Source organism: Juglans regia, chromosome 9 (assembly GCF_001411555.2).
Source record: "Juglans regia cultivar Chandler chromosome 9, Walnut 2.0, whole genome shotgun sequence".
NCBI lineage: Eukaryota > Viridiplantae > Streptophyta > Magnoliopsida > Fagales > Juglandaceae > Juglans > Juglans regia.
In genome coordinates this window covers 23468047-23478286 of record NC_049909.1, presented here as the reverse complement: position 1 = coordinate 23478286, position 10240 = coordinate 23468047, and the positions used below count along the sequence as shown (strand labels likewise).

The following is a 10240-nucleotide window of genomic DNA, read 5'->3' as shown; positions in this document are numbered from 1 at the left end:
TAATAATAATTTAATTTTTATTATACTATTCTCAACTCCTAACTTGAAAATACAAACGACCCCCTAGAAAACAGGTGATCAGAATCGAAGGGGGACCCAAGAAGACAAGAATCTTTATAGAAACCCTTGTACCCGAGCCCACAGACGTCTCCGTTACATCACCGGTCGGTGGAACCTGCTGGCACTTGCTCCCGTTGACGAGAGTTGACTGCCTACCGTCGAGCTCCGCTTGTGTCAGGGGTACGTCGTATACCTTCTGCTCACTGGGGTAAAATAGGCCAAGGTTCCTCTCCGATGTGGGACCCGTTTTTTCATTCTCGTTGAACAAGGCGAAGAGAAAAACGTCGAGTTGATCCTGTGGTCGTAGGGGGGTCCCACCGCCGGTGAGGACCCTACGTACCAAATTACCATTATACGACGCCGCATTGTCTTTGCTTGCACCAATCTCGTTCGTATCACCCAGTGAGGGCCACCCAGTCTCAGTGACTACTATCTTCACGTCATCGTACTTTACAGCGGACAGGGCAGCGAAAACGGCGTCGACTTGGGCATCGAACAGGCTGTTGTAACGTAACCCGTTACCGGAATCCACCACACCCGGGTTTTGCTTAAACAAAGTGTAGTCTAAGGAGATATCGTTCGAGTCTGCGGTGTATGCGAAAAATGGGTACACGTTGACCATGAAGTACGACCCGGTTTGACGCAGAAGGTCCAACATGGGCTTCATGACGGGTTCGACTAGCTCGGACTTGAAAGATCCGGATGAGGATGGGTATGAAGATTGAAGGGCGCTGAGAGCTACAGGGGACGAGATTTTGATAGCAGAATCAAGGCTGTACTTGGCAAGCGAGGCATGGATGTTCTTCATGGCGGGTATGAGAAACTTGGTCGTGTTATTGGGGTCAACGAATACCTCATTTCCGACGCAAATGGCTTCGATTTTGGTAGCAGGATAGAACTGAGAGATGTTGGTTTGGACCCAATTGTCAGCGAACGATTGGTCCGCAGCGGTGGAGGAGAGGAGCCCGTTGGGGAGTGCAACGGTGACACTTATACCCGAGTTGGCTAGCGCAGTGAGGACTTCCGAGTCGGTGTCGTACAGCTTAACTCGGTCGAATCCCTGTGATTTCAGAAGCTCCACCACTTTCGATGGAGGTGGCAGGTTGTTAGCAACTCGGCCATAGTTTATTCCAATTGAACCTCCATCTGCAATAGAAAACAGAGGCATATTAAAGCAAGCATAAATATATATACCTACACTAACGGTATAAATTAAAATGCACAGTTTGATTCAAGGTTTAGAGAGCAAAAGAAAGACCTGAAAAGGCTAAAATTGAGAGAAGCAAGAGCAAGTAGGAGACTCTGAGGTTTGCCATGCTCCCCGATTCTTTTTGAAGGAAACAGAGCAGGATAGAGAATGGGGGAGGGGAGATTTGGTTAAGGTCGGACACGTTGTGGTTTTATAGAGACTTTAGGATCAGTGTGGACTGTTATAGAAAGAGAGTTAGTTTAATGGAGAAAACGGATTGAAGAAGTGGTAGGCCAGGACCCCAACTCCTTTTTTGTTTGCCCAACGGGCGGGACGTAACTCATTTTGTTAGGCCATGACTATCTCCCTGCACCCACCTACTCGAACGTTTCATTACAGTTTTTTACCCTCCTAGCTCTCTTCTTTTGCTGGAAGATCCTTGTTGGGTTTCGTCCATGCTTTCTGTGGTCCAATGTCGGCGGTAGTACTTTATTTTTATTTTTTTCTAATCGGTTGGCGGTAGTACTTGCTAATTACAAAGCGTTTCTTAATTTGAGAGAAGAGAAATTCTATTTACAATTTTTAAGTAGGAACTGTATGTGCAAGCATATTATTAAATGAGAGAAAACATAATTTTAAGAGAGATAATTTTATAATTTTAAAAATTTTAAAATTAAATTAACCTAAACTTGCATTACAGTTCCCATTTAGAAACTGTACCTAACATTGCTAGGTACATTGCTCTTAAGAGAATATCTTTTGTGGGTACGTACGTATAATATATACTAGCGGTTGGGCAAGGCACATTTGCCCGGTTGAAAAATAATTTATTTTATAAAATATTAATATGTTTTGGGTTAAAAAAAAAAACATAATCATAAGTAAAATAAGTAGTATATAGAGAATTTTTTATGAACTCAATTTTTGAACCTAACATGTGAAAAAAGATGTGGAGAATTTTTGTGATAGTGATAGTATTTCACTGCATAAATCGAAGCAATCCAATCGAAGAAAAAAAAATGAGAAGTAATAAAATGAAGTGTTGGATTTAAATCTTAAAAATTTTAATGTACCAGCAGCAACCTCGTCCTTCAAAAAACAACACACGTAGACATCATATATTTTGATATGATTTGAATCGATATATTAATAGTAGTGATATGGTTTGTGAATAGTAATATATAAAATTATTTGGATTAAGATATTTTATTTGATTTTAAAAAATGAGAGAAAAAAAAGTTAAAATAAAAATATTTTAAAAGTTAAAATATTATTGGAATATAATTTTTTAATGTAGTTTTTGTTTTAAAATTTAAAAAATTTATATTTAAGAAAATTGTAATGATTAGATTAACAAATTAAAAAATATTTTATATTTAAATAATATTTTAAAAAATATATAAAAGTTTCTGAAAACCTAAGAATCTATTAATCTCTTCCTCGAACTCAATAATTTTGTTTGGGAAGAAATAGATTGTCAATTCCCTCCTGACCCAATGATGTTGTAAATTTTTTATTTTTTTAAAAATGTTTATGATGATTAAAAAAATACATGAAAAAAAGAAAAGAAAAATAAAAAAATGAAATACACATTCATGACATATTTTCAGGTTACTTTTTTATTAGTTGTAGCAGTTCTCTTTAGTTAATTAAGAATATTATCATATTTAAATTATGTTAAAACTCTAATTATTTATATAGTTATACTTTTTTAAAAATATTTAACAAAATTTCATTATTTATTTAATGATGAAATATTAGTATTTTATAAATGACTTGGTTATTTTGAAATTAGTGGTACTTGTGTAAAATCCTGTATGGCGTAAGATTTTCTAATTGATAAAAAAAAGCACGTTTGCCACATCTGTCAAATTGAAGAAAAAAATAAAGTGTAATTTCAAATATTAAAATAGTCTAATGTATAAGAATAAAATTATTATTTATTTATGTTCATCATTTATTATGAAATTTAAATTATATTAAAAATTCAAATTAATTAGATAGTTTTTTTCTCGTAAAAATATATTGTAAAATTTTTTCATTTATTTAATGATAAAAAATTAGTATTTTATAAATTAAAGTTGATTTTTAGTGTATGATATAATAAACAATAATAGGATATGCGAAAAAAACATGCGAAGAAAAAAAATAGCTTCTTTATTGATCATTTAAAACTCAAAAATTAAAATTTTTTTCACTTTTTTTTTTCTTCCTCTCTCTCATTCCCTACGCACAATTGCGGTATTACATCGCACAATGGCATTCACACGTATAAAAAAAAATACTGTTCATCATACTGTCGATGAACAGTAACAAAATATAAGATATGAAAAAAAAGGTTGATTTAGATTTACTGTTCACGATAAACAGTAATGAACAGTAACAGTTATACGCACGTTTAAGTATTAGGCAGATATATATATATATATATATATATATATATATATATATATATATATACTAGTAAAGGGCAAACACGTGCATTGCATGTGTGCCCAATTGTGAAAATATAAAAAATATTTTTAAAAATAGCATTTATGAAATCTAAAAATATGTAATAATAAAAAATAGGTTAATATGTATAATTATAAAATATAATAATTTTGTTTATATTTTAATTTTCTCATTGATCTTAAAAATAATCACATCCAAACACGTAATAAACTAATAAGAAATCAATAACAATCTGTCAAACACGTAAACATACAAAGCATATAACATGCTTAATATTAAAACCAAATTATTTAATATAATATTGAACTATTTACAATTAAAAATCTTAATACAGATACAACAAATATTGAGTAATTTTAAATAATAATCTCAACTCTATATATTTGCAAGATGCCTTATAGAAATAAATGCATTAAACATTAGAAGAATATAAATAACAATATCTATTTGCATGAACAATAATAAAACATACCTGGAAATAGGGACAAATAAAGATTAGTAGAAATAGAGTCAAATAACGAGCAGGAACACACAAAGTGATAAAACCAAAATGCTTGTTGTAAAAAAATATATTATATAAGATAACATAATCATTTTAATAATACATTGTTGTTTGTTAAACAAAGCTACACTAACACATTAGAATATAATCTGTTAATATTTTTTTTATTCGAATTCAATTATAATAAGCGACTATCTAAATGTCACAAACAAAAATAACTATATAATAGAAAAAACATTTGTGAGATTGCAAATAAAAGTTGCGTACTTTTTTTTATTTATCTAAAAAAATTTATCTAAAATTTACAGCACTATTTAGATTTAAAAAATGACAACACAAATAAAAGTTGCAAACAAAAATAAGATCTAACGTTCAAATTTTTTTTTTATTTTTAAACTACTTTTTTTTTTCTTATATCTTTCAACCTAGTCCGTGCTCATATTTGTAAAAAACCCCTCAGACCTAACATTATTTCTTTGTCAGATGTGGAAATTCTAAGTTGAATCCAATCAATAAAACATGATTAATATTAAAACTAAAATAATTAATATAATATGAAACTATTTACAATTAAAAATTTTAATACAAGTGCAACAAATATTGAGCAATTCTAATTAATAATCACAATTCCATATATTTGCAACATGCATTGTAGAAATAAATGCATTAAATATTATAAAATATAAACAACACCATCTATTTGTATGAATAATAATAAAACATACCTAGAGATAGAAGCAAATAAAATAGCAATGGAAATAAAGCCAAACAACATACAGAAAGACAAACACAGAGTGAGAAAACTAAAATGCCTGTTGTAAAGAAATATATTACACAAGATCACGTAATCATTTCAATAATATATTGTTGTTTGTTAAATAAAGCTACACTAAAATATTAAAATATAATCTGTTAATATATTTTTATTCAAATTCTATTATTTATAATAAGTGGTTATTTAATTGTTATAAACAAAAATAATTATATAATAGGAATAAAATCTGTGAGACTGTAAATAAAAGTTGTATAATATCCATTTTTTTTTCTTTATATATTTTTTCTCTATACTTTTCAACCTGGCCCCTATTTATATGAGAGAAAAATATTGGGAGTAAAAACGGTGCCTCATTTCTCTTGCTTCTAGAGTTTTCTTTGCTCTGTTTCCGTCTCTCTCTCGGTTTGTCTCTTCCATTCCTCTTATTTCTTCCTTCACGTCTGCACCGCCTCTCTTCTTCCACTTTGTTCTCAACAATGAAGCACAAATCTCTCCGTGTATTCTATTTCTCCGCACTATACTTTCAAAGCTCGCGAATCTGACATTTTTCAGATATGGAGAAAAAATTCCTTCTTGCGTCTGATATGTAATGCTTTGGGATTTCTTGTTTCATTAATATGTTTCTGTCACCGTTTATTTACATTTTTACCATCTTCAGTTGGCGGAGCAGTTCTCCTCCTTCATTTTCTCTCTTCTAGAGCAGGTAAGAGATCTTTGCAAATTACATATTTGTGATTGTAATTTTTTTTATATGTAATTATTAGGCACAAAAATGTGGTCATTTTAACGATGTGCATATATGGTTTTATTCTTTGAGTTTATAGTCTGTAGTTTTTTAACTTGCATATATAGCAACCATGTGATAAGTAGTTTGTAGTTTGGATTTTACCATATCTGTTTATATGAGAATTTTATTTTACAGCTTTTAGGGATGACCATATGTAGTTTAGTTGTTCTAGTTTTTAGTCTGTAATTTTTTAACTTGCATGTGTAGCAACTATCTCATAAACACTTTAATTGCGGTTTGCATTTTAGCATGTGTTTAGATGAGAATTTTATTTTACAACTTTTAGGGATGACCATATGAACTTTTATTCTTTTACTTCGTAGTCTGTAGTTTTTAACGTGCATGTGTAGGAACTATCTGATAAACATTAACATAAATGTTTAGATAAGAAGCTTATTTTACAGTTTTTAAGGATTGATCATATGTAGTTTATTTTACAGTTTTTACACGGTTTAGCTAGTTTGTAGTTTGTAATTTTTTAATTTGGATGTGTAAGAACCACATGATAAAAATAGATAGAATATATGATGTAATTGAAAACAAAATGAAAAGAGATGTATCAGTTTCAATATAATTTAAAGCCAATGAAAAATTAACTGACAAGAAAAGTCAAAGAATTACATGTGCTGTTAATTTTCGTAACTAAAAAAACATCCATCATATATGTTCAGATGTTAATTTTGTTCTTTCAGTTTAGTCTAGTTTTTTGAACATTCATGTCTACCAACCATGTGATAAATGGTCTGCAGTTTGTAATTTTTTCTAATTTACGCATATAAACATGCCATAAGAGCAGATATGGTATGTGACATAATTGAAAGCAAAAACATACAGACCACATCAGTTTCATTATACATAAAAATAAAGGGAAAATTAACTGAAGAGAAGAAAGAGAACTACATACCTAGTTATTTTTGAAATTTCAATCCCAGGAAAAAATCTAACAACCCTGAGCCACTGAATGTTTGTGCGATGTGAACGAGAGGATCTTGATTTTAAACGTGAGAGAATTAGTAGGAAGAAGAACGTAAGAGCAAATGGAAGTAAAGATAAAGAGAATTGCTTTTATAGGAAACGGGAAGCGGTGCAAGTGATAGAAGAGAAAAGAAAAAATTAAAATTACCCGATTTTTACAAATCTGATAATACCAAACTGCAATCGCTCCAAGCGGTGGTAGACAAGAGTAAAAAAAAATAATTTATCCAATGTCTACAAATCCGAGAATGACAAATGCCAAACATTCCAAGAGGCGACTGTCGACGAGGATGAGAAATTTTTTTTATCTAATTCCTGCTAAACCGAAAACAACAAAAAGCAAACGGTGGAAGTGGTGCGAGGCGGTGCGAGAACATAACTTATCCGAAGGTTAAAATATATTCTAGAACCTCCAAGGTGTATTTTCATAAAAATAAAAAAGTGGTTTTACAAAAAAAAAAAACCTATTCGGTGCAAACTGTTCTGCAAGCGAAGCCGAAGTAAATGGTAAAAAACCTAACACAGAATGTTAAACATAGGGAAATTGAATTGAAAAGCAGGGGTAAAATTGATAAAAATAATGGATGAAGGCAGCAAGCTAAAGATATGAACGAAAAAGAAATAAATAAGTACAGGCAAAAATGAAAAATATGGGTAGACGATTGCAGAAGCCAATGATATAAGAGGAAAACAAATAGAAATGGAAGGATAAAAATGGGAAAAAAAAACCGAACTGAGGACGTCATGGCAAAATGAACTGAAAAATAGGGGCATATTCGGAAGAAATATTAGAACTTATTGGCGTTTATTATATATAAGATATATATATATATGCTCTGATAATTCAAACAATACTGCGCAATGGTTTGCAGGGAAAAGCCGAAGGCTTTACCATTAATTCAGTAGTTTTGAGAACTAAAAGCTCAGTAATTAAGGATAGTTTTTTTTAATTGATATCATGATCGAAGTCCTTTCGTACAGCAATAATGGAGATTTCTAGGCATTTCGGAGAACAACAATGTTTGTTTAAGAAATGAGATGGGATGATAATTTTATAAATAATAATAAAATAATTTGTAAATAATAGTGAGATAATTTGAGTTAAATATATTTTAAATTTTAAGAAAAGAGAGGAAAAAAACTAAATAAAAATATTGTAAAATTGAAATATTGTTAAAATATTATCTTTATTTTGAGGCTTGAAAAAAATAAATTATTTTTTATGAGTTAAGAAGAGTTATGAAAATTAATGAGGATTTTTTCAAATTCTCACATAAAATAAAATAAACAATTCAACTTAACTTTTCAAATCCCAAAATAAAAATAATATTAAAAAATATAATTTATTCAACTTTTTATTTTAATTTCAACTCATATCATATTTTGTTTCAGTGACTATTATTTAAAACAAAAATGCTTGTTATGGAATAAATAATAATAAAAAAAAACTATATATTTTGCACAATTTTATGTTTTGGGTACGTGTTTTTATCGAGCCGTATCTATCAATATCAAAGAATCGCCATCAAAATAAAAAAACAGAAATGCTACATACAACCGCCGTATACAACCTTTATGCAACCGGCTGACAATTGGGTCCCACTTCAGCCCTTCCTTCCTCTTGTTTCTCTCTCACCCCTTTCCCTTTTACTCTTGTTTCTCTTGTTTCCCTTTTCCCTTTTCCTTCTGCCTCTCTACCTCTCCGTCAGTCCGTCTCTCTCTCTCTCTCTCTCTCTCTCTCTCATAGTCTTTGGTCAAGTCCTTCATAGTTCATATCCACATTACACCACATTCATCTCTATCTTCCTTTGACTCTCTATAACCACAGTAACCACCGATTTCACTATCGTTTAGCAACCTGTTTTAATATTCTCAAAACTTTTCTTGGAATAGAAACAAAATTTCCTCAAGTTTCAAGCAACCTGCATCTCTCTCTTGATTTTTTCCTTTCCACTGCCACCACCAGCCATCCTCAAGCATGGCAGGCCATCACTCACAAGAGACCCAACTTCGCTGCTAACCTCCATCGCAGTGAAATTCAAGTAAAAAAACTTATTTTTTTTAACAATAATCAATCACCCAGCAAAAGAAATCACACTAACACCATAACTCCATCAACATAATTAAATTAGCATACAAATGCCTGTAAATATTCTAATTTCTAAAACATAGTAAATCATACAATCTCCAAATTATCCAAAAAAAAAAAAAAAATTAAAACTATATTTGAAAAAAAAAAAATCCTCAATGGGGAACTCAGTCTAGAGGGATTTCGACATCACCATCAATGATCTCCTGCTGCAAGTCCTTGGGGTCTTTCCCGTCGACTGTACAACCGACGGACACGCACGTACTGAGGATCTCCTTGACGGTCCCAGAGAGGTCCTTGGCCATGGACCTGTGTCGCATGACCTTCGCGATCTCGATGACTTGATATTCTTCATCTTCTTACGGTGGCGCTCGGGCTCCTTAACGGCCTTGATAATGAGGGCGGCAACGGAGACCTTGGCTTGAAGGTTCTGGACCGTGAGCTTGATCGTGACGCAGAGGCCCTTCCAGTCCTTGGCGGTCTCCTTGGCTATGAGTGAACGAAAAAAACAGATAGAGTGAGAGAGAGGGAACAGAATGAAAAAGTGAAAAAAAAAATTAATTTTTATGCAACCGGTTACGTGGGTTTCCCCCAGCCGGTTGCAAGTAGACTTTTTCATAAAAAAAAAACATGTTATTTAGTTATCGTAAAGAAAAGCATCGTGCATGCATGTGGACAGTCTGACGGAATTTTGCATGCATGCATCTCTAATGAAACAGGTTTCATCAATATGAACATAACGACTTCACCCCGCGACTTCACCCTAGCTAGCTAGCTGCTTGACAAATTAGTAGATTTCGGCTAGGGATGGAGACCAGCAGGGCGGACCATTAGCGTCACTAACTTCATCAACGTGTGTGGTTTGAAAATAAATAATAAAAAGAATAAATAAATTAGAAACTATAACACTCTGAGGCTTTGCATATTGTGCAAGTTTGTAGCTATAATAATATTGCGCGTTGATATATGGGACCTCAAATTGGGCACGATCGAATTACGTACGTACGTACCAATCCTCGCCCTCAAAGCATAAAGTACGTACAAATTAATCTAGACGAAGTTAATTCCAAATTAAATCTTTAATTTCTTAATTATTCGATCCAATAGTATTATACTTCAGAAGTTGGTGAAACAGATTCTTAATTGTCAGTGAAGATTAGGCCAACCCCATGCAACTCCATATTGACTTGTTTTCTGACTTAGCATGTCCGTCCAACGGAGTGCGTTTGAAAAGTACTACGTACGAACAGTGTGATGATCTTATATATCTTGAATAATCTAATTTGATCATAGTGGAACATAAGACGTTATTTGGTAGTTGGCTGCAGACTATATACGTACGTACCCATGCAAGTACAGAGACAGGAAGAGTACTGGTGGAATATCATCTCGTCCAAGTATAACATACG

At 32.1% G+C, this 10240-nt stretch overlaps 1 protein-coding gene and 1 pseudogene across 1 annotated transcript; both read right to left on the bottom strand.

The window, feature by feature from the left end:
* LOC108993997 (glucan endo-1,3-beta-glucosidase 14-like) lies at window positions 1-1417 on the bottom strand. Its single transcript, XM_035693946.1, has 2 exons — window positions 1319-1417; window positions 1-1206 (listed from the first exon to the last, which is right to left on the bottom strand). Exons 1-2 carry the CDS (start codon window positions 1374-1376, stop codon window positions 32-34), a joined length of 1233 nt encoding a protein of 410 aa, XP_035549839.1. The 5' UTR covers window positions 1377-1417; the 3' UTR covers window positions 1-31.
* Window positions 1418-8998: 7581 nt separating this feature from the next.
* LOC108992060 lies at window positions 8999-9662 on the bottom strand (annotated as a pseudogene).
* Window positions 9663-10240: the final 578 nt, after the last annotated feature.